This window comes from Geospiza fortis, unplaced genomic scaffold, assembly GCF_000277835.1.
Source record: "Geospiza fortis unplaced genomic scaffold, GeoFor_1.0 scaffold40, whole genome shotgun sequence".
NCBI classification, from domain to species: Eukaryota; Metazoa; Chordata; class Aves; order Passeriformes; family Thraupidae; genus Geospiza; species Geospiza fortis.
The window spans coordinates 25,360,061-25,385,209 of NW_005054297.1; the positions used below are offsets into that span (position 1 = coordinate 25,360,061).

Genomic DNA, 25,149 nt, shown 5'->3' on the forward strand with positions numbered 1-25,149 from the left:
GCAGCAGAGAGGTAAAATAAGGAGGGATGAAGAAAGATCAGTTTTGTGAGGCCATTTAACTCAATTAATATACTCCCATTATCACTGTTAATAAAAGCAAACAGCAGTTGTTTCTAAGTATCTCATTTTTATACTGCTGCTTCCAGTACTTGCTATACTGCTGAAAGCTTTGGTCTCTGGATGTGTAGGATTACATCACCTTCTCTGTTGTCATCCACTTCTCTCCCTAAAGCAGGCTTTAGGAACAAGAACTTGAAGCAAGTTCACTTGGAACCCTCAAAGCTAAGAGGCAAACAAACCCACTGTTTTGGGGTTTTTTAATGCCATGGATTTCAAAAAATCTGAGTGGTTTTTTTTTTCTGGGTTTAATTATCTAAGTCAGAAATAATGGAAGAGAGGCTGTGTCAATGGCCAAACCTATGAGGCAGCTTAACAAGCAGTAAATTATTCATAACAGACATAGCTCTACACAAACAGAAACATACACAGGGAATAAAATACTTGCAAGGAGGGGATCAGAACAAGTATTTTGCAAGATTCAGGAAGGTAGAAAGCAAGCACTGAAGTGGCATCTCTCAGTCCTGCGTTTCCAGAGCAAACCACAAGCAGGAAGTAAGGCGTTCTTACAGTGGAGCAGGTTTACTGGGAAGCTCTAGAGAGCTGCTCTATTCAGAGAGGCCGTCATTAAACTGCTGCTATCCTACAGCCTCCACAAACATGAGTCAAACTAAACACAGATACAGGAGAAAATCAGCTCATTGGAAAAGCACCTTTTAACTTTAAATTCCATCTCCTCCTATCTTCTCTGAAAGCTCTTTGTTTCATGGCCTAGTTATTAAGTGTTCCTATATAGCTGCTAGAAAAAAAAAAAACTCAGAAAAATCTGACAGCAATTCTTTCTAACCTACCATCTCAGTTTTAATTTACACTTTAATTATGTCATTTGCAGCTCAGGACTAGCCAAGGCTGTATGTGAATTCACATATATGGATGTAAACACCACAACCTAGCTGGCAAACACAATTCAGATGCAGTGATTTAATTTGACTGACTTCCATTTTTCTATAATCCTGACCCCTGCAGTTATAAGGAATGTGTAGTACCAAAGATTTGCAAACACCTTGCACAATGTGCTTTCTAGTGCTAAGGATCAATACGGAAAAAGATTTGTAAACACTGTAAGACAGACACCCTGTCCCCACCAGCCCTGCATGGAGGCAGAGCATCTCATTAATGTCCCTTACTTGACTTGAAAGCCTCCATGGGAGAAGTGCTCAGAAAGACGTATACTCCAAAAGCAGGATGGTCTGGCACAAAGTTAAGGGGCTGTGGATGGCGCTCAGTGGGATATCAGCACTAATCCTGGTCTCCTTTCTCTGTTCAAACAACAAATTAACTGGCATGCACACCTACTGAGGATGTTTATGGCATACTCTGCAGACATGCACAGCCAAAGAGGTCACATTTTGAACCTGCAAATTACTCACACATTTTACATTTTAAATAAAACTGTAGATTTATTGTACAATAGTACAGCATGTGCCTTTTTAACCAAAAGCTCAGCATCACATAACACTTTAATCTTCCATTAAACATACACAGTCCTACAACACAGTTCAGCTCAGCAAGCTACATAATGAATTAATTTATTGAGAGTCCTGGGTACGCTGTTCTTAAGGATGTTTACCTAGAGCAAGAACAGTGGCAGTGGTTCTGGTGCTGTAACATTTAATCACTTTTACCTTTTCTCAACACAGTAATAGCAAGCAGTCATCTAGAGCACAACAAACAGATCACTTAGGGGACACCACATTTAATTGCAAATGTACGAAACAGTAGACCAGGGGATCTCACACATCACACAGGTGTGGATTAGAAACCTGTTATGAGATCACTTTGATGTAATGTCTGCACTAACTATGCCACAGGAAGACTGGATGCACGACAGGCATCGCACCATGAAGTGTCATTTGGATTGAAATTCTTAGGTTTGGAAGAGGCAGACCAGGGTGTTCTGTACAAATATACACTTGCCTTATTACATTAGTTTACACTCCTGTAGCCATTTGCCCATGTGACAGCAACATCATGTTATAATTCATTTTTATACCATTTACTTCAACTTTACCTGGTTCAATTAAAAACAAGATCATTACTTACAGACACAGAATATGTTCTGTGCCACATCTTGGCCTTTCAAATTGTCATAGACATCCAAGTTGGTGTAACCAGGCATCCTTTATGCATGCTTTTGTGCACAGGTAGCCACAAGGTGTTATTAAGACACATTCAGATAAGATTCTTTATTTGCCACTGGGGTTTTTCATTGCAATGGAGAATCAAAGCTCATCACTATATAATGACTTAGAGTAAGTAAATTTCCTCTGAATTTTGGAGTTAAACATCTACAATCCCAATGAGCTGCAGATTGCATCACAAACTCTTCATCAGAGAGAGAAAATTTATGCTTTTTTATTGCTGTTCAGTTTACCATTGCGTGTCAAACCTTAAGCCTGTTTCTTAAAAGGATCAAGTGCTATTTTTATTAAAGAATTTAAAATTCTCAGAAAACAGTACTTGCAGTAAATTTTTTAATACCCAAAGGAGGTTAATTTGGATCCTGCACCTGAATATGTGATTTTTCACTCACAGCAGGAGTGTGATAGTCCACTCTTGATTGGTTCCAAAAGAGCACCAGCTAAAATAATATGCTAATCAAAACACAGAGAGTGGTATTAAAGAAACAGAGGAAGGAAATCTATATCAAATATCTGATCTTGAATTAAAATAGACTAGCAATGTATGTAAGCTTTCAAACAGACGAGATGCTTAGCTTATCTCAAGTAGCATACCAGGAGTCACTTCCGAAGAATTACACCAAACTTGCACCTGCTGTGGTCCACGGGTATTCTCTGGCTCTGCAAATTTCACTCATCTTGGCCAAAATACCATAGCATGTTAATTAAAGTTAAAAAAAATCAAAAAGGGACCAAAAAGAATTGTTTTAAATCAAAGTTGCTTTTGTATCACCTTCAACATTTTTCTGAAAATTTCACCACACTGAAAAAAATTTCACTTATCTGTCTTGTTTCTAGTTTTAGATAAGACTAGCCAGCAGAAGAAACAGAGGTTGAAACAAATCCATTATTGACTTGCAACACTAAAAATACAATCTCCGTAGATTTCCAGTTAATTGTCTAAACTGTAATATTTTGGTAGCCTTCAGTGAAAAGATGAACTCTTAGCTGATTATCTAGACATCACTGATACAAGTAAAGATTGTTGAAAAGGTAATTACTTAATTAAAACAGACTTCACCTGAAATTATTTTTTTCTTGCCGTAGAACAAACACAAGCAGCCTATAAATGAGATGCACTAGATCTTCTTCTTCCACTCAGAATTTCTAATTTGTTTAACAAGTAATGAGAAATAATTAAAACCTGATCTCCAAATATTATCAACTGTTTAAGGAATGAAGCTCTGCTTTTTCCTGAATTCATTCTGTGCCATCTTTTATTAAAGAGTTTACGCAGATTCTTTCTTCTTACTAAAATGAAGTCAGCTTGTGTTTCTAACATATTTGAATAGCTCCAACACCAGAGACATACAAAGTGTTATACTGAATTTTAATCCTTGTAAAACATTATTTCACCACACACTGTTGTTATAAATCTTTTCAATAACATCCATTATAGAACTCAGTAAAGAGCACTGTCTACTACTATGCACTGTCAAATATTTCTGGCAGTATCTGTAATCAACTACAGCATATTTATTTTTTAAAATCAAGTGTTAACCTACATATTCTGAACTTGCAAATAATACACAACAGATTTTACTGTCATATAGGCTGCATATTCATTCATTTGTTCTGATTTTTATAGAAGAGTAAATTTTCTATAACAATATGAAAGAAAATTAATAACTTATTTATCTATCTAGGAGGCTAGTAGTTATTTGTAATTATATTAATCAAAAGATGACTGAAAAATTCAAAGTTAATTATTGTGAAGTGCACAAAATCTAGAATATAGGGATTTTCCACAGTACATTATACTAAGTCAACATATAATAGATTAAAAGCTGTAAAGCCAAAATCATCATTTAAAAATTTAATGTTTCTGACATCATCTTCCACCACTCCATCAACTCTTCTTTTTCCTCTTCTTTTCTTTCAGACAGTGACTCCAGCTCAAAATCAACCTGATTAAGAGAAACAATCAAAAACATCAGTAAGACTTACAGATGGAGAATAGTTAGGCTTTTAAGAGTCATCTATTGAAAGAAGATGCTTAACACAAACATAGGGCTTAGAGAGGTACCTTCTGGTTCAGGCTGGGTTTATTCCAAAGTGTCTCAAAGCTGATTTAAATATGTGCAATACTAGTATATCAATATCCAAATATATATATATATCCAATATCCAACTTATCCAAAAAATACACACAGGTGAGCAAAAATTCCAAAGAACCAGACATCTGTCCACTTGTATTTGACTTGACTAAAAATTTCAGAAAGTATGGGCCAATGAAATTAAAACTGAATAATAGACAGACACATAAATCATATGGTGTATTATAAAAAGTATCACCAGCATATTGCCAACACAGATCACAGAATATTCTGAGTTGGAAGGGACCCACAAGGGTCATCAAGTCCAACTCTTATGAGCTCCATTGTCTAACCAACAGAGCTAATCTCAGCTAACACCTACCACTGCAGACCCCCAGCATTTCAAAACATGTATTCAATTTTATGCCATCAAAAAGATCCAGGGAGCTTTTCCTAACACCTGGCTCCTCAGTGTAGATACAATGTGCTAGTTTCACATAATTCACAGAATGGCTAAGTTGGAAGAGACCTTAGAGATCATTGAGTCCAACCCAACCCTAACACCTCAACTAAACCATGGCACCAAATACCACATCCAGACTTTTCTTAAACACATCCAGGGATGGTGACCCCACCAGCTCCCCGGGCAGACCATTCCAGAACTTTATCACCCTCTCTTTAAAAAACTTCTTCCTTTAGTATATCTTAACATGTGATTCACACTAGTGAAATAGCATTTATTTTAAATACCTCCACATCTGTTCAGAGAGTGAATTAAAAATGCTTCTGAAACCTTAGATGGAGTCTAGATCTTATTAACCTCGCATACTGGATACCCATGCAAAGCAGTGGCCCATTGCTACCCTTCTGCACAGAGCTGGCCACTGGTTTTAACCTAAGGAGGTACTCATTTGACAAATTAAATTAAAAAAATGTCTAAATCATTTTTATGTTGTGCTATTAAAAGATATTCAATAACATTTTATTCAGACATGTACCAGTAACATGTTATCTCAATATTACCCTTATCTGTGTCTTTTTATTATAAATAAGAATGCTAAGAGATGAAATGTATTTATAGTGAGATTGCTCTCAGCGGCTGGTGCATCAAGTGCTGGAAGAGTAATTTCCAGACTTTCTAAATTAACATGTACTGGAATATTCTGAAAAATCACCTCCTCCTTACACGCATACCATGAAGGTAAAAGGGACCTTTTAAATGTATAATAGAGGATAAATGAGCACATGAGAGCACTTACCACAACGGCAGGGCTGAAGGGCACAGCCACTTTTTTAGTTATTGCTAAATAGCCTGGTGCTGAGGCTGTAACTTTGTAATTTCCAGGCACAAGCAATCTCCAGTAATCACCATCCTTGGCTGTAAAGAAGAAGAAAAGAACCCAAATAAATATGTATAAGACTAATTACACAGCTAAGAAGAAAGGCTCATATGTCAATCTTTTATATTCCTGTCAGTGCTTTCTTTTTGACTGCCTAAAAGGCAGTTCCTTCTTTCTTCCTTCAGTAAAAGCTAAACATATATATATATATGTGTGTATGTATGTATGTATCATATTTGCTTCCTTTCAGATAATCAAAAAAAAATTAAATTTTGAAGTTGTGCTGGAGCCCCCATGAAAGATTATGCCTGCTGAGGCTGAAGGCTCTCCATCACACTGAAGAAAAGGACTTTATGGGACATTACTCCACTTGAAAGCACCCCTTAGCCAATGTAAAGTCCCTGCTAAATGTCTGAGATTCTGTTTGCAATGTGATATGGATTTTTAATGTTCCTTGGTATTCTGATAATCCAAGTGTAAATAAATTTCATTCTCATCAAATTTAAATAAATAGGACTACCTTTCTCATCTTTCAGAAAAAGCCACAAATCCTATTTTCCTAGAATATCGCATGTGCATCACCCTTGAAGGATCATTATCTACATGTTTCAGTGTCCAGGCATTGTCAAGGGTTTTTTCTTTGGTTCAGAGAAACAAAGAAATGGAAGCTTGATCCACTCAGGTCAAAGAAAGGCTCCTCCCACACTGTTACTACAGTTTATGTTTTCCAGTCACAGAATCAAAACTCGTCATCATCTTCTCTAGAAATGACCCTATTGCATTTTCACAAAGACTCAGATCTTCCCTGCACCAGCAGTAGGCAATTATCTAATTTGTCACAGGCTAATAATCTGAATTTCTTGACCTCCAGAAAAGATTGCAGAGCTATTCTGAAGTTCAGAAAGCAGTGCCATTTAGAAGATTTGGCCATGCTTTTTGCACTAGTCCCTTAAATGGTTTTTCACCACATCTGCAGCTACACAGTGTACAAAGGGAAAAATTACTTAAGTATCTGCTATTTGCATGGAAAAAAAAAAAAAGTCAGTAGTCAGTCCAGTTGTTCCCAGATTTTTCTCTTCATGAAACAGAATGGAAAAAAAAATTGCTATAGAACTACAGCAATGATCTATTCTAATTTCTGTCACTGGAACAAAGCAGAATTTCAACTCATGAATAAAGAGCAGGAGAAAAGCCAAAGAATATTTCTCCCTCATTTCGACTGTGCTAATACTCAAGTACTTGTTTTCATCCCTGTTTTGACAATACATGACTTTAAGTCTTATACACACACAATGATGTGATAAGATTTATAATTAGATGCAATTTTTGTGTCATAGAAGCATGAGCTCCTCTCTCTCAAATACCTCTTTAAACAGTTTATACCCTTTTTATTATGCCTGACAATTTATCTCGTCTCCATGCATTTTGTCTCCTTGTTTACAGTGACAGAAAGTAACTCATGTTTTCACAGACTGTTCTCCTGCTTGGCAGAAGTGCTGGTGGTGTCTTTGCAGGTGACACGCAAACACAAATCAGAGGTGACTGAATATCATACCAGTCCTGTTCCATAATATTCTGCATTTCTGTGACAGTATAGTGAGACATATCATTGAGAAAATGACCATAAAATAAGCTCATGCATAAAGCAATGACATTTCCTTATTGTTTCTCTAATTGGTATCTTTTGCAAATCAAAAAATGTCGCTCAGGATAGGAGAGCATAGGTGTAAAGGGAAGGCTGAAAGTTGGCACAGTGTGCAAGCTACCTTCTGAACTCACTCCTAGAACAAAGCACATCATCACTGAAGAGGTGACACATCATTTTCTGTCAAAACCAACCAACACAATGCTTTCATCTTTTAGAACTACCCTTCTGAAAAAACATCACGTAATTGTAAACAGCAGAGAGAATTTATCTTTGCTGAAGGAGGTTATGTAAATTGGAAATCTGTCAAGAATTTACATACCAAAAGGTATGACTGCATTGTGAAAAATATAACACTTTTGGACTAAAATTTAGCCTTCAAACTGAAGGCAGCACTCTTGACAGAGCTTTGAATCCTGTCAGATCTCTGAAACACGATTTGCCTCACAAACTAGAAGACAGTCTAGAGGCACCCAAACCAATTTACACCAGAGACCCATGAAGTAAAAAAATCCAGTCTCATCTACTCTGAGAGCAAAATACAAGTGAAAGATTTGTAAAATCCTGTGGACAACAAACTTCTTGAGGTCCAAAATACCGTCCTGGTTTCAAACTTTTGCTCCCTTAAAGCTGCAGTTAAAAAGATGTGAAATGGCTCCAGGTTGCTAAGCCAAGGAGAAGCACTGCTGAGGTACCACACTCACCTGATGTAACATCATGGCTTATCCCCTCCACAGAAATTGTAGCATTTGCTATTGGATTGCCCTGAAGATCTTTAACAAACCCCTTCACTCCTCGATGAATCTAAAATAAATAAGGTCACCAGCAAATGGTAAATAAAAAAAAAATTCTTAAGAAAAGATGGGATTTTTTGGCAATGGAATACCTATTGATATATCTAACAAAGCATGCTATGAATCCCACAGTTTACAGGCTCACCACTATCAATGATAAATACTAAATATCATAATGGAACAGGGAATGAAGAGGAAAATAATTCAGCAGGCAGTTATAATAACATATCTATTCACTGCAAGTAATTCTCAGAAATACACAGCAAGTAATAATACATGTAAACATTGACTTGGAAATCTTTGTCATATTGGGGATTAATGAATGCACAGAAAAGCTTTGAAAGAACAGCCTATGGAAACATTCTTTTAAAAGTTTCATCAACTGCAAGAATGTAGAGCTAATGACATAATTTCTTAAAGGTGAAGCATTAGCAAATTAAATGCACTTTGAAGTCACTTGGACTTCAGTGGGCAATCCCTCTGTGAGATGCTTGAGCTTTCTATTGGACACCCCAAACATCCAGCTCTGTGAGCTGGGACCACAGAGAGTCACAACATTCCCTCCTGGACTGCGGGAGAAGGGCACTGGTGGGTCATGTCCTTGCTCCTTCATGCTCCAGATAACAGCCCCAGCAGTACCTAATCCATCTGCTCCCACTAGAAATGAAATTAAAACACTGATATGATCTCAGTGTGCAGAGAGATCAGTCCTGCCAGTGCATCTTAAGCACAGCCTGAAAGCAAACTCCTCAGAAGCAAGAGAGTGAGGATCAACTGCCTTTTCATCTCCAGAAGTAGGGAACTCTTGGTGCTGGGGATGAGGGGATGTTGGGAACCTCTGTGGAGATGTACCTCACTGTGAGCCTGGAAATAAAGCAGCAATGCACTGTGAAGTTCAGGCTTCTCTCAGATTCTGTGTGCTTTGAAAAAGCTTGTGGATCCTGAGTTTTATTTTGAGATACTGATGTTCCCCTTTATGAACCTATATGGTGAATTCAGCTGCATCTTAGTTCAGATGACAGATTTAGTTCAGATTCCTCTAATATACAGTCTGGGAGAAGCCTTAGAAAACCTGAAATTACATATTTGCACTGTTCCCAGCACTCCAAGGGGAGCTGGAGCACAGATCTGGTCATCTTATCCTGCAAGAAGATAAAAGCCAATGCCAAACAGACCATCTGAACTTCAAGGAGAAAGCTGGTAGCTCCACAGGAGCAAAGGAAGTTGGCAAAATAGTATCTTATACATGAGCAATTTTGAAAATGCAGTGACAATGCAGCTTTCCATGAGTCAGAGAAAATTAACCCCTGTGCAGAGGAGCTGAACAATTTGAGATGGATTCCACAAAGAATGGGTAAAAACCTGCAGGACAAGTACAGCTTTTTCCTCAGCCTACAGATAATATTGTAACAGAACAATATAACACTTGAAATATTCAAATATTTCAGATTTCTGGCTAACTGAAGCATTTCTACATAATTAAGTCCTTAAAGAAATGAATGTATTAATTGATGGGCAGTGCTAACAAAGTGTGTTTCTCATTTTATAATCTCAGGTGTGCAACACTAATGATATCAGATTTATTTGTAATTTTTAACTACAATATTCAGGTTTCAGAAATTCTCTATGGTCTAATCCAGCTGCCCAGGTTCCTGTACACCCACAGAATGATCCATCCCACATCTGCAAACCCACTGGAATACCTGCAGAGGGCAATCCATCTCTCTGAGCACACACACCAGCACTGGGGGAGTCAATCATAGACCATGGAGATTTGTATTTCTTTTCATTGACAAACCCAACACAAATACTTTAAATTAAATGTCAGCAACAGCTTAAGTAGGCTGAGAGGGATTCTATACTGTAAATTCATCCTTCTTTTCCACTCTTCTTCCACTTTAGAAATATCACACAGGATTTACCACCACAGAGACAAATAAGAATTAAAGCAACATCTGGATTAATATGATATTTTGAATGAGATGTTCACAAAGCACAAAGTTTAGAAGCTTTATGCACAATAGCTGGTTTTGCCATCCTCTTCTCTGTTACCTGCTCAATGTAATTTATAAGAGAGTTCTTGTTGTCCTCCCAATAGCCCTTCAGAGTTTCTTCAGGTGGGAATTTTTCACAGCTAAGCTCCACTGTGATTTCAAAGCAGTTGCTGCTGAGGTAATTGAAATCCTGAATTCCTGCAATGCCAGAAAAGAGAGGTAGTGATGCATTTTGTGTTACTCTGAAGTAAATAAGGGGGACACATGAAATGCTGGGACTATTAAGAAAAGAACAGCTATAAATACAATTGATGAAGCTCCACTCCATCTGCTTAATTTTGAATTCAGAAGCTTTAAATCAGACAAACCAACAGGACAAAAAGATGGGTGAAAAATGTGGTTTTTTTCTGAAAATAAAATGTTTCACATTACTAACATTTTACGTGGAAAACATTTCCTTATTAAGGAAGAGGATTTCAAATAGATTTCACAGTTTTCAAATATTCTCCACCAAAAACATACAAAATAAAACTTCCTATAAGATTTATTTATATGAAATTTTTTCTACAAATAGAGTTTCTCCAACTCAATGATTCTGCAAAATCAATATTAGATACCCTTTGAAGGAGAGGAGAAGCATCACTATAAATGCAACTTTAATAACTGAAATTTTAAAACATAAGTAGCATACTGGCATCATCACTAAGAATAAAAACTTGATGGGGAATATTAATTCTTTTACATTTCTGAGCCCCCCCACTTACTAAAGGGGTATACTGGCTATTTGCTTAAATTGGTCAACCAAAATTTGGAGATTTCCAGTTTTGTAACTGGATCAACCAACTGGAGAGAGACAGTGGCTGTCCCCAGGAGGGTTATAAATACATGTTTTGCAGAAGCTGATGTAGGACTATCCCTCCCTTCCCCAGTCTGTCTAGCTAGCAGAGTCAGTGGATGGATGCCTAAAATAAAGTGACCATCAAGCCTTTTGAGCAGCACCATGGAGGTCACTGAGGGATTCAGAAGTGTTTCTAGGACAGTTAATTCATGCAGCTCTGTGTTCCCCCATGTAAGCTGCATATGAGACCTCTGAGGCCCTTTACTGAGCACCAGCGTTGTTCATGGGTCCATAACTGCCCAGAGAGCTGGTGTCACATCCCAAAGAGAACCCCAAGGATAGCAAACAGACTGAGTCAGGTGGGATTTTGCCAGCACACTAAGGTGAAGAGATTCTTTTCTGCCAACCAGGTAACAAGACTCCCAACTACTGACAGGCACAGGAATTCTTCTGACTGGTGAAAGAGCCTTTTTATTTCTAACCCTTTTTTTTTTTTTTTAGAAGAATGAGGACACTGAAGGCAAAGGCCCCTGGGAGGGATGGCTCTGATGTTCCAGCAGGCAGAACTCTTAGATGGACCATTCAGCAATACACAGCAAGAGAGCAGTGGAGTCATGAGTAAAATCCTGACAGCAGTGCTGACTATCATGCATCTGTTCTGGACACTAGATAATGCTGCTTTTGTTGATTTTTGTACTTCTTCTAAAAGAAAGAAAGAATACATGAAGAGCAAAACAGGGAGCCAAAGGACACAATGTAATTTTACTGTAGTGACAGCAACTCTAGACCATTACTGTTCCAATTCTCAGAAAATTTCTCTTTCTTCCCAAAGTATTACTCAGGGATGCCCTAGTTTCTCAAGAACAGAAAAAAGAAGCAATATATTTTCCAGTTTTGTGCACAATGTCCATATCCTACAGTTTGTTTCCCAGGGCCTGGCCTTGTCCAAGGTTTATGTGTGACTCCTGAAAAAAAATTCATCTGTTTTTATCTCTGGGACAGAGAATGGGATGAAGCTGGCCAAGATCTAAACTATAGCCTACCACATGTGCAATCTGGAGTGCATTGGGCTGTGCACTCTTTACCTCCCTGTCCACAATGGTGATTAGGTGCAATACATAAGAAACCAAAACATTTCTAAAGATTTATCAAATATTGCAGCAACTTTGCTGCCCCTGGTCAAGTCCTTGGAGCGCCCTATCCGTGGCATGTATCACATGCATGCCCATCTTCATGCTCCCAAAGCCTCTCACTGTGAGAAATTGTAGCACTGACTTTCTCACACTTTAACAGGAGCTGATCTCTGAAGATCAGAAAGACTTAGATGCATCAGATATAACTGAGATTCAGCAATGAATGCCCTTTATTGCTGACCACAACTAGAACTTTGAAACTGAGAACACAAAAACTTCTCTGTTGCACTACTCCAGTGGCTGAGGGACTATAGCGTCCTTATGTTACTGCTTACAAAAGTAAGCTTAGAATATGGGAAAAAACCTAATTTCTTCAGGTTTTAGTAAAGGAACACCAAGCTTCATAAATAAAGTAGAATGCAGGGTGTGCCCCTGGCATCAGAATTACTTAAGATTTTGAACTGCAAGTTACAGCACTAAGTTAGCTCAGCTTCTTCACATAGAAAAGACCTTTAGCAGGACAGGATGTACTTGAATGGGGAAAACATGAATGTCTCCTACATTAGTGTTTAATAAAATCCAAAAAAAAGCTAACACTGCTTGCAAAACTGGTAATCCAAGTTAGGAATTAGTTGAGTGCCAAGGGTGATAGAGTATCTGAAAATTAAAAAAAGACACTTAAACAATGGCCTAACAGTATAGCAAAGTAAGCTGCTTTGAAAAGCTATTTTTGTAATGACATAAATCTTATTAGACTCAGGTGACTCTGTAATGACAGAAAAAGCAGAGCAGGCATGTGGCTAGGTAGTAATTGATTACTACCTGTTCTTCTCATTTATGGTTCCAGATAGGTACTCCACACAAAAGATACATTAAAAAGTCATTACACATGTTGAAAAGTTATACAGTCAGCAGCTAAGGAAATGCCAAAAATTAAAGCTGTTTCTGCAAATTTAGTTTGGCTTTCTTGTGCATGAGTGAAATCATTAATTACATGCTGATAGAGAGAAGGCCTCCACTAAAAACATAGTGGTTTTTGTGTACGAATTTTTTTCTCCTGAGTCTGATGGCTAAAAGAGCCATTCCTGAACACAGAAGAATTACCTCTTTGCCTTGGCTTGCTGTCTCTGAAAAACCTACAGGGATCAGCTGATTACAGATGACAACTACTACAAGTATAACAGCATCATGGCCTGAGACCTGGCACAAAGGCGCTCTTGGGGGAAAATTTTCTCTGTACCCCTGCTCTGCAGAAGGAAGTAACTGCCAAACAGTAATGTTGAGAAAAACCTAACAAAAAGTGTAATTAAGAGAGAGAAGAAAAAGTCAAATATTCCTCTACGTCATCCACTCTCTCCACCCAAAAAGCCAGAAAGGGGAACTGCCACCTTGCATGAGGTTGGTGAGGAAATCCTGAGGTCAGACAAAAGGGAAGGACAGAGCATGAATGCAATGGAGGGCTCCTCCTTACTTCCAGTTAGAGCAAAGGACTATCACCAGATGTCTCTGCCACAGATGTTCAGCCTTCTTACTGAAAGAATCCAGGTATTCAGAAAGCCATGAAAAGCAATCCACAGTCACATGAGAGCCATCCACACACCACCCCTGCAGACTGAAGAACCAGCGAAGATGGCTGCTGGCCCGCCTGTCTTCTACAGCAGGTACAAGGCCCTGAGGACCAATTATATGGCAAAGAAGTGATGTTGCACAACTGGGGCACCATAATAAGCTCTGTAGGGCAACAGCACCTATAGTAATTCATTAGAATGAAGAATCATCCTTTCCTACTGTCAAAGGCAGAACCTAGGAGATGGCCAGGGATAGAGACAGAAAATGGGCAGGAGTGGATACTGGAGCTGTGTTCAATGCAGAAAGGAATCTTTAGTAGAAGAGTGAGAAAGGAAGGGAAAAGGGGAAAGTGGGGTACAAAAGCCCAAAGGAGCCCAAGGGTGCAAATGTAGAGAAGTACCAGCTTAGCTCCAACAGGAGCAGATGCAATGGAGACAAGGCCTTCAGAGTTTCTTTTGGTATATTCCTAACTCTGGTAAGGATGTACGGTGGAATACTTTCCCTAAAGCAACATAAATGGCTTTTCAACAGTTTATGCTGCTGCTAACTTTGAGTTCATTACCATATGGACAGCAAAAGATCACTGATACCATCCATAACTGAACTGTCACATTTTGGTTTTCAGATGGAACTTTTCGTATTAAAACTTCCCAGAAAATTTTCAGTTGAACTGAGCAATGTTTAGTCATTTTCCCCAGCACTAGACACAGAAAGAGCAAAACTGTTCTCACTGAATTATATTTGTTTTTTTAAGTCAGCAAACACCACCACAGAGGTTTTGTTCAGAAGTCACAGCTTGCCAGCTGATTTCTGCACTTGAAAAAAAAACCCAAACCAATAACAGATTCAGTCTGTATGGTCCAAAGTATATTGTTGTCTCTCTATTTTTTATTAGTTGCACCATATTAGGATGAGAGATCCTGCTTAGCACTAGGATTCCTGCCTATTAACAAATATGAGAAAAAGAAAGGCCTCACTTGGGAAATTAGCAATCTAGCTTAAAATAAGATCCAAAAAGAGGAAAGGAAATTTCCAAAGACTTTTTCCAATGGAAAAATGTGTCTTTGCCATAAGCCGTTTAATCAGAATCAAAGTATTTCATCAAAACAATGGAAAATCTGCTTTTCATAGCATTTTATTACAGAAAAATAACCTGAAGTTAAATATATCTACATTTTTATAGTTCATATTTAATATTTCATTAAGTTAAATTTTAACTGAATTTAAACAAATTTTAACTATTTTAATATTTTATATTTTAACTGTTTCTATTAATATTTTTCAGCTTTTGCAAACTTCAGTTTTCAAGTTTTAATGGTTCAAAGAATTTTTTCAAGAATTTTAATGGTTTCAATTCAAAGTCTGGAAAGCTTCACACAAAGAGATATCTTGAGGTTTTAGTTACATTCAGAAATGTCAATATTTCACTTCATACTCAGCCCCTGGTGATCACTGGCTGTGTGAGCACTAGCAGTTGTTCTGTTTCTAATTTCTTCACAGGAGCTTAAATATTTTCTTCCTTTAGTACCACCTTTATTGTAAGAGAAGCAGAGTTAGCTCTACCACTTAGGCTGTCTAATGCTTTGAGAGATTCCTATTCACTTCAGGTAAAAATTTAAAATTCATTCAGAGACTGTAATTGAATATCAAGAGAAAAGCAAAGAATAAAACAGTTATGTGTGTTCAAAGTTATCCAGCATAAATCAACAAAGCCAAAGCACAGGCAAATCACTCCAACACAAGCTGGCTCAGAAATCTTCAGCTCAGTTTTCATTCCAACTTGAGCAGAGACAAAACACTCCAAGATTTAGATATCCCAAGACCTGTTTGGCTCAGTTTACAAATATATCAAAATTCTTAATAGAAACGAATGAAATGTCTCATTTGAATTAAATGTCTCATTTCATGCTCCTCTTCTGGACTTCTGGAAAATTAGTCTGGACATGCCTGCAGTAGCTCTGCTGCTCCTCTTAGCACAGAAGGCTCTACCAAAGTCTTGGGAAACAGCACCTGGGCAGGAATCAGGCACTAACCAAGCCACAAAGTATGGAGATACAAATGCAAGCACGTATCTTCATGGCTGCTTTCGTTCCCATTAAAATCCAAGGCCAAACTCCCATTTCCTGTAACACTGCAGAATCAGGCAACCAGGCTCCCCTGCTTCCTTCAGCCTGGATGCCTTCATTATTGAGGTTCAAATGAGCCAATAGCCTGCTCTGTGGAGGGTTTGTCAGGGGATTTTTCACTCTTTTCTTAACCCCTCACTGCCACAAGACTCTCTTAATATTTCATGATAGCAGAGCTATCACTCGCCCACTGTAGAACTATTAAATTTGCAATGACCCGGAGCCTGAAGAAACGCTGTAGAAAGAGCTATAAAAAGGAGTATTTTAATAGTTATCACAGCGAGCTTTATCAGATTTTGGAGACGTACTGTGGTGAGAGATCAGCCTTTGATATTTAGCCTCAACCAGACCAAAAGCTGTGGATAACATAACTCAAGGCCTGAATAAGCAGTGACACAGACTCCTGTAGCTGGGCTCACCTCCTGGGACGCTGTACCACGCACCACCATTAGTTGTTCCATCCACAAAGCTGCTGTCATCATCATTTTTACGACATGGTGGTCTGTTCGGGTCAGACATAGCAGGGTTAAAGGAAGAATAACTGCGAGCCAGGCTTTGAAAAATAGCATCATCAGGGCAGGAGCTGTACTCATGAGCGCTGCCTAGGGAGGAAAAAAAATCCCAGGAACAAGGATTATTAAAAGGGCAGTAACAGTGAGTATTCTCACAATTTACATCACCAGCACTGCACAGCAGAACTGCGCCTGAAAATACTGTGTAGACAGGTAAGTGTCCTACAGCATCACAAGTTAATATGGCATTATCTTTCTAACATTAACATTTCCCCATTACTTCAGCAATTGTTACCCTATCGTTAAAGTGGCTCATCACAAGAGTCTCAATATTTATGAAAATACTACTTTATAAATCCACTGCAAAACCTAAGCTATTCTAGGCTTTAGATATTTTTTTAGAAGAACATACAGTTCAAAAACACAGATTTGTCCCTGAAGAGTATTATAGTTGGATATTAGAAGGATTTGCAATTAAACTGTGATAAAGTCAAGTGAAAGAAGAGAATCACAAACAATATCATTTCATGAAACTTTGATCATGTGTTCATCCCATAACAGCAGAAAAAAACAAACTAATATTGCGGTATACTTTATGATTACATCTATGCCACAATGTGATCCATTTTATAAGGGACCAATACTGAAAACAGCAACAGTGATAGTTGTTTCTGTCAGCACACTACTGCTCTCAGAAATTCATTTTTTACAGGTGCAAGAAAATTTAACGTAGACATATCTTTCCCACTTCATTTAAACAGGGTACAAACAGCTCCCGCTATTTAAGAGCTAAGTTGCCTTGATTAATATATCTGAGGGACTATGATTCCCTCAGGCATTACATCAGTTTTGTACTGAAACAAACTATCATCTTCAAAACTAGAAAATATGTCATACAGTGACTAGCTTTAATCATGTGATTAGCATGATAAAATAAGTCATTAGAAAGCAATGGCTATAAATAACATTTATATTTTTTTCCCAATTTTTATATGATTTTGTAGTGTTTTATGGTTTTGTTTGCAAGGTTTATAAAGTGGATCTTAGCTACCAGCAAAATAAGTACAGAATGAAATTTCTACCTCCTACTATTTCATGTTAACTTCTATTTACATACCACTCCGAGTCTCATCATAAGGATAGTTTGCAACAAGGTCTCCTCCATGAAGATTGGCAGAGAGCACAAAGGGAATATCCATAATCCAATGAATGACACCCTTTGTTTCAGGAGCAAGCTACAACAGAATAACATTACCAGCAGTTACAAATCAATAATCCAATGTAGAAACATTGAATTAAATACAGTGGGCTTAATTATTACCACATAAACTGTGCAAGACAGTTAAGTGAACAACAATTTCATTCTGGCTTCAGAGAAAATTAAATCAGTCCTTACATTAGATTTATAATTTTATTAAGTGGATTAATATAAGTCCAAAATTGGTGTCAGCTATCTCAGAGTAAGACTACAAAAAAAGCAATCTCAATCTTTTACTTCTTCCCATTATGGATAAAAAAGCCTACCCAATTTTAAACAAAGGATTATAAAATATTTTTTTTAAATGTTGGTATAGTCTTTTCTCTGCATGGAAGGTAAAATTACTTTATTTATATTTTGAATTTGAAGCCAGAACACAGATTAAGGCCACAGTCCTATGGGACTGCAGTCACAACACTCGATTTTCTAGAACTTCCTCTGGGGGTGACCACAAGAAGATAAAAATCCCTCCAGATATACAGCTGCATATTAAAGGCTTAAACTTAACAAAAATGCATGGGAATAGCTGTCTGGCTAGCAAAATAATTAAGCACAATACACAAGTGAATTTCTGGCAATGGTAAAAATGCAGAAGATTTGGAAAACCAACTTAAAATCAAGAGAGAAGGTTATACAAAAAATTATAAGATATCTTCTGACTGAGGAATTGTCTAAGGATTAAGATGGATAAAAAAAGTATACTACAGCAATCCATTTTGAGACAAAAAAAAACCCAAGAAGCATCAGATGGATAAATTTAACAAAATGAACAAGATATTCAGAACAACATGAACAATAAAGACCATACACAGAGCTCTCAGGGGTCACTACCTTTTGCTTACATGAAAGGGAAGAGATGGGCATGTCAGTGACCCAACTTTCAGCCCCTACTTACCTTGGGATTCTGATCCACAGCTTTTTTCATGTTCTTCAGAAGATGGTTGTTTGGGCCACCTTCTTTCTCATTAACGTAAACTATTCTATCCAGATCAGGGAAATTTCGGTTCAGATCTATCCCTTGGGCATTGCTTCGACCAACAAACCAGTCTTTAAGCTCACCTGGCTAAATGAGGAAAGGGAACACAAAGAGAAGGGAGATGAGTAGATTCAGGAGATTACATATCAAGCTTTATATGGGTATGTTTACTTCCCATGTGCTTGAGAATAAGAAGGGATCATGTGGGAGAAAAAACTCCTGAGCTGACTCAACCACCCTTATTCCGTCCTAGAACTCTGTGGGGACAAAACCAACCCCTATTTCACTGACGGTCTTGCAGGACAGCCTTATTCTCATATGGCACACTTGGACTAAGTAAAATTACCAGCAGTATCAGATTTTTCAGTGCCAGTGGTCTCCCCCCAAGATTTGGCTTTTCCCCATTGCCTCATGCCATGACTGTGAACTACAGATCTCATTGTAGCGAGACTCACAGCACCTGTGGGCTTACCTGGAAGCCAAAGGAATGTTTGCATTTATTTCAAGCTCCCCTAAATAACTTCCAGGGTAAAGAAGGACCTTAATCTTTACTTGATTTCTTTAAACTGATTCTCTAAAATAAGTTTTGAATTTCATTAAGGCAATACCTTCAGAATGCATAGTGTTCCCTAGCTTCTCTCTGTAAGGTTTCAGTACTCTTTAACATAGGTTAAGTTTGGTTACTGGTTTTAATTTGGGGTATACTGAATCTACTGTCACACTCTGTGTACAGGATCAAGATATTCTAAATTAGAACAGCAGTTCTAAATCGAGTCTTATCATATTAAAATTTTAATCATATTTAAATTTTAAGGCAACCATATAAAAGCAGGTGTACTTTGGCTAAGGAGCAAAAGTTTCAAACAATATTATGAACGTCTAGAGAGAGAGATATTTCAAAGTAGTAAAATGCCACATCAATCTGAGGACAGCTTCTGCTTCACTGCCACGAGAGGGAGATGTACGACTGAATATAGAGAGTCTGTGCATATTTTTAAAGACTTCATGAGAATCAGTTTAATAAAGATCTTAATAAGGTTTGACTTATTTAATCATAAACAGAGAACTTGAGAACTTTCAACATTTCAATATTAATTTAAAAAATAAATGTACCTTGTAAGCAAGGAAATTCTTATTTTTGTTTATAACAAAATACAGAATCTGTATTTTGACCAGAATTTGTATAACAGGGTTAGTATTTGATTTTCATTTGCTAATTATGCATTAATACATTATATGTTTCTTGACTGAGTCATCACCCTAAAATGCATACTAGATTTTCTTGACTAATACCTTAATTAAAGTACTTCATGCATGAAATTAAGAATCAAAAGTTATTAATGTTAATAAGATGGCTCATAATGCTTGTTGTTTTGGGACCAAGCTCTGGGGAACGTGAATAATTTTTTAAGTGTATTTGCACGGGAATATCCCTAAAGAAAAGAAACCTTCACTTTTCTAGAACTTTTGAAACATCATTTATTTCTAGAAATCATTTATTTATTATTTAGAAAGTTCTGTCTTTGAGAAGCAGTTCAATCAGTGAACTTAGTGAAAGAACATGCATGAAACATAAGCATAATTATATTTTTAAATCTCAGGAGAGAAGGCTACTTGTTGAAAAGTCAAGCATAAATCCTCCTTGTTAAACATAACAAGCCTACAGTACTATTAGGAAATACTTTGGTTTTGTTGTTCCATCCAACAATTGCCACCAGGAGTCCATGTATCTGTAAAACTGTTAGTCCAAGAGCCATTATGATAAAGCTGGCAGACACTGATAGCTATTCTTACACACAGAGCCTTACAAACCTGGGATGCTGCCTTCTCAAAGCCATCTGGGTTCAAAGATGGCATGATGTGGATACGTGTGCTATGGATCAAGTTGATAATAGTATCATTTCCTTTCTGGTATTCATTACACAAGTACTGCGCCAAGAAGATGAGCAACTCCCTTCCAACAGCTTCATTCCCATGCATATTCCCAACATATTTAAATTCTGGCTCCCCTGCAAGAAAAAGAAGAACATGTCTTAGAACAACATATAAAAATCACCTATGGACCGGATCACACTGCACAACTGGGATGTGGGGGTGACTATTACCACAACTGGGCATGGTATCCCCAGGAAGCTTCAAAACTCCTTCTAAACTCTGGCTTAACAAATGCTAATTAATATTCAGCTGTTTGCCAAAGGCAGAGCAAGAGGAACAGAGGACAACACAGTGTGCCAAAATAAATGCTAAGCACCAACATTAACATTACTGTTGAGATCTAATGCAGTTGATGCATCAATACTACAAAAGTGTGTCTTGATTACTTAGTTTTAAAATATATAAACTGACACTAACAGGGCTTCTTATCTTAACTGTTCTCTCCAAGATTAGGTAAAGCTTATTCTACTACACATGCATTAAACTGCAATTCTTTCATTAAAGCAAGGCCATGACCAGCTGTTGATCACAGTGATTGAAAAATCTTACTCAGCAGGTGTTTTGGATATTCACTCAGACTTTATGGGCCAAATGCAAAACCTAACTCATAAAATCAACAATTTCCATTTAACATAAACAAAATTAAATACCATGCTTAAATATTCCATACATATAATCTGTATTTAATGCTTATGTGTATATTTAATGTAAATGTTATACATATTACATAACCATACAATACACATATTAAATGTGTAATATGTATATATGTTGTATAACATATAGAATGTGTAACAAATAGATATTCTCTGTATAAAAAAGCCATCCAATATTCCCAACTGCTAAATAGTCTCATTCTCATGACCATGTTCATGAAAACCACACAACATATGTCTTTCGGAGCAGTGAAGAATTTGCCTATTGAAAGACTACATTTTGGGTTCTCATTCCAGAGAGGTTTTAGCGTACATATAAATAACTAAATGAGATCAAGAGGAACTAAAATGAGGAATATGCTATTTTCTAGGCTGAAGCTCATTTTCCTTTATGCTTTTCCTTTTGAAATGTAGTTCTGTTGTAACTGCTTTAATCAAACATTCAGTTAAGTGTAGGCTCTGGATAGTCTTCAACCAAACTTTGTGAGAGCCTTTAGCACTACTAAAGGGGCAAATTCAAGCCAGGAAAAATGTTACACAAACAACACCTAAGTAATTGCTAATCAAGCATGCAGCCATATCTACTTACCACCCTTCAGTCTGTGTTCATTAACCTTAATCCAGTGATAAGATGCTAGCACATACAGTGCTATTAATACCATGGGTTCCTTTCCTTCCAGCTAAGTTGGTTTTATAAATATGGATTCATCTCTGAAATGTTTTGCTAGACAGGTTTAAAAATTTCCTAATTTGTGTGAAACAGTTTCACTTTATCTGACAGACAGAACACCATTACTGTGGCTAAATCCCTCCATTTCCTCTTTTGGCATTGAGATCCAATTTACTGTTTCTTTCTATCCGCTAATACCAGGGAATGCAAGAGGTTTAATCAACAAGAGTAATCAGACCATGCAATCAACCTGATCCCATGAAACAGATGGATACTGTATAATGAAATATGCAGCACTGTACACCACATGTACTCAGAGTGCTCACACACATGTACACTGGCATGGTACTTATGAGGAAAATGCTTCACAAGCTAACAGGCGAAATTGTTTCTCCTCTAAATATCAACACAGCTGCATTTTGCACCTGTTCTTTTCTCTAGGCCATACCTAAGGAAGCCTGAAGGAGAAACAGGTTCTGATTCCCAGCATTAATCTCCCACTTTCTCACCCACTTGAATTTTACAGGCCTGGTTCAAATGAGTGAAGAGAAACATATGTTTCCCATAGGGTATTACTTGGCCTTCCCCCAAAGCAATCATTAACAGTATTTGTAAGGATTCATGGAAACAGTCACACAGGGTCCACACTGAGCCAAGGGTACAGCTCTGTAACTTCTGTAGTAATGACCCATCCCAAATAAGCCAGGAAGAGGTACTGAGTCCCTGGAAATATAGAAAGTGTTTGCTCTGAAAAGTGATTGAAGACATCAGCCCCATTTTCCTCAGGTCAAATATACCAATCATCATGTCACAGAGGGCTTGGTCAGGAGAACAGTACTTCCCAACACCCCAAACAAGGGACTGATTTTCAGTGAAAGGAAGCAATGACAGTTTCTGGGGTGATAAAGAAAAATTATGCAACTCATAACACAAAATGTGAAACCAGTATTCAAAGAATCTTCCTAACACTGAGGTGTCAGCACAACTCCTAAGCTTTGCTAGCAAATCAAGAGTTAAAGATTAGTTAAAGTATTGAAAAGCAAATGTAAAAAGAAGGAAAAGGAAAAGATAACAGAAAACTGAGTAACAGCCCTGCTTCAAAATGTAAATTCTGTATTTATATTTTATCTCCCTTGGGCATTATCTTATCCCTGTCTCCAAAGCAAAGAAACCCATCTCCCATCGATCCTCTGGCTGCAGAGAACAAAGATGCCTGGTCCACACTTGTCCACACCTCTGTCAGCTCCCAGCCCTACCACTTTCTTAATTCTAGGCACAGCAACCAAAGAAATACTGGGTTTCTTCCTAATATAAGGACTGAATGCCATACTGTATAAAAAAATCTTAGGAAAACTCATTCCTTTCATCAGTGCAATGCAGCCAGCATTCCACACCCACTACTGCATCAGAAAGAATCAGCTGCTGCTGCTGCTCCTCCACTGCATGTGCTCACAGACACATCAAAAGCCAAGGTAGCCAGCAATCAGGTCATTCAACCTTAGCACTTCATGGTTTCCCTGGTCCAGTCATAGAATATGTCCTGTCACACCATTTCCACAAGGTTCAGCCTTCTCTGGAAAACAGCCCAGCCCATGAAGAAAACAGCCGCTGGGTCACCTGCTGCCAGCATGCTGCTTAGCCGGAGGAAGAGCTGCTCCTCCCATTAATCCTTCATGAGCCATTTAATGCCGACCTTAATCACCCTTTGTAGGGTTCCATATCTGCAATTGCTTCAAAGAATTTTTTTTAAATTAAAAGACTCTGTAAGTGTCAATTTGATGAAGTACTTTTAAACAGTGTCTTCAAACCAGTAGAAAAACTTCTCTGCCACTGCAGAACTGGAAGTGGCTTTAAAGAAGCAGCTTGAAGAAATAATAGCTGCCTTTTCTCATTTCTTTGACCCCCACAGAAAAAAGTAAGATTGTTTTCATGGATTTTCAGGGTCTAAGATAAAATAAACACAAAGGAACATCTACATTGTCCGAATATTTAAAATTCTTCTTTAATGAATTTTATTAATTTTCTGACAATGCATCTTGACAAATGACAGCCTGTCATTCCCAGTAGAAAAAGTGTGTCTTGCAAACAATGTATGGCATTTATAAATGCTTACACCTAATTTCAGCTCAGAGCTAATTTCAGATACAGAGATTTGTGATAAGGAATGAATGAGTGAATTCTAACACAAGAAATGAAATGCAGCAATCAGGTTTGTAAATATCTTAGTAATTCTGGTGAAACCTAAGCCATCACGTCATTATGTCTCTGAGAAGGCTTTTACATGCCTCTTAGACTATCTGTGGTACACTCATTACAACCTGATGAATGATTGAGGAAAAAGGTATTTTAAAATGTCATGCTTTTCGGGTGCCTGGCAAACACTAGGAATGTCACCATTCCCTTCTGCAGTTACTGTTAGCAAAGATCTTCCACAGTTTCCTAGGAACAGCTTGTACATCGCTAATGCTAGGCAGGTCATCCAATTAACAGTGACTAACCACTGCCATTTTCAGGTCAGGCTGTATTTGCACAGTAAAGACAGTAATTTTTTAAAACATAGGGACAAAAAGTTTACCACCTACTAATTATATACCCTATGAGTCAAGGCAACAACATGCCACCAGCCATGGTCTAATGTCAAGCAGTTAGCCTTAAAATGTACAGTATTGCACTCGTGGAACTGAAAACCATATGGGAGAAAAGCAATTAAGTCCCAGGAAGTTTAAGTGCTTCAGGAATTCTTTTGCAAACCAGCCTCAAATATCCTTAAAACTTTGAGTCCTTCTGCTGTCCTGTATTTCTTATGGAAAAGCCAAAACCATTCCTGAAATAACAAATTTAGTGTTTCTGATTACTTACAGTTGCTTGTCATTTTTAATATGGCAACCAGCAAACTTCTCTTGTAGATAACTGGCAGAAGAAATCTCAGAACCTCATTGGTAAGAAATTTATTCATTAAATGTTATTGAAGACTTTTTTACACTCCAAATTTTTATTAGCATTTCAAAGAGAAAGAAATTATCTGGAGATCAACTACATGGAAAACCAAAGATTATAAAATTAGTTTCTCCTTCAAATATGAAAAATGTAAGTAAAATAAATGAAGATACAAGATAGAAAAGTGAACAAACTAGAAAATTTAGATTTCACATACCCTGTAAAATAAATGTCTTGAATCTGTCTCATAACAGCATTTCAACGTAAATGTTGGTCTCCCAGTTTGTGGAGAAAATGGCATTGAAAGACAGAGCCACAATGCAGTATTCGTTTCTAAATCACTGAAGAGGCCTTATATAAATTTAGGACAACATTTACTAAGATGGTAGCATTGGCCTAACCGTGCTGAACAAGAAACTACTGGAAGTTTCAC

The 25,149-nt window shown here is 37.5% G+C and overlaps 1 protein-coding gene across 1 annotated transcript; it reads right to left on the reverse strand.

Annotated features, from left to right (window-relative positions):
- Window positions 1-1,490: 1,490 nt before the first annotated feature.
- On the reverse strand, window positions 1,491-20,532 carry CPE (carboxypeptidase E). Its single transcript, XM_014308081.2, has 8 exons — window positions 20,331-20,532; window positions 18,438-18,605; window positions 17,402-17,519; window positions 16,192-16,374; window positions 10,165-10,304; window positions 8,023-8,122; window positions 5,593-5,711; window positions 1,491-4,204 (listed from the first exon to the last, which is right to left on the reverse strand). The coding sequence occupies exons 1-8, from the start codon at window positions 20,496-20,498 to the stop codon at window positions 4,106-4,108; spliced, it is 1,095 nt and encodes a 364-aa protein (XP_014163556.1). The 5' UTR covers window positions 20,499-20,532; the 3' UTR covers window positions 1,491-4,105.
- Between the last annotated feature and the right edge of the window lie 4,617 nt (window positions 20,533-25,149).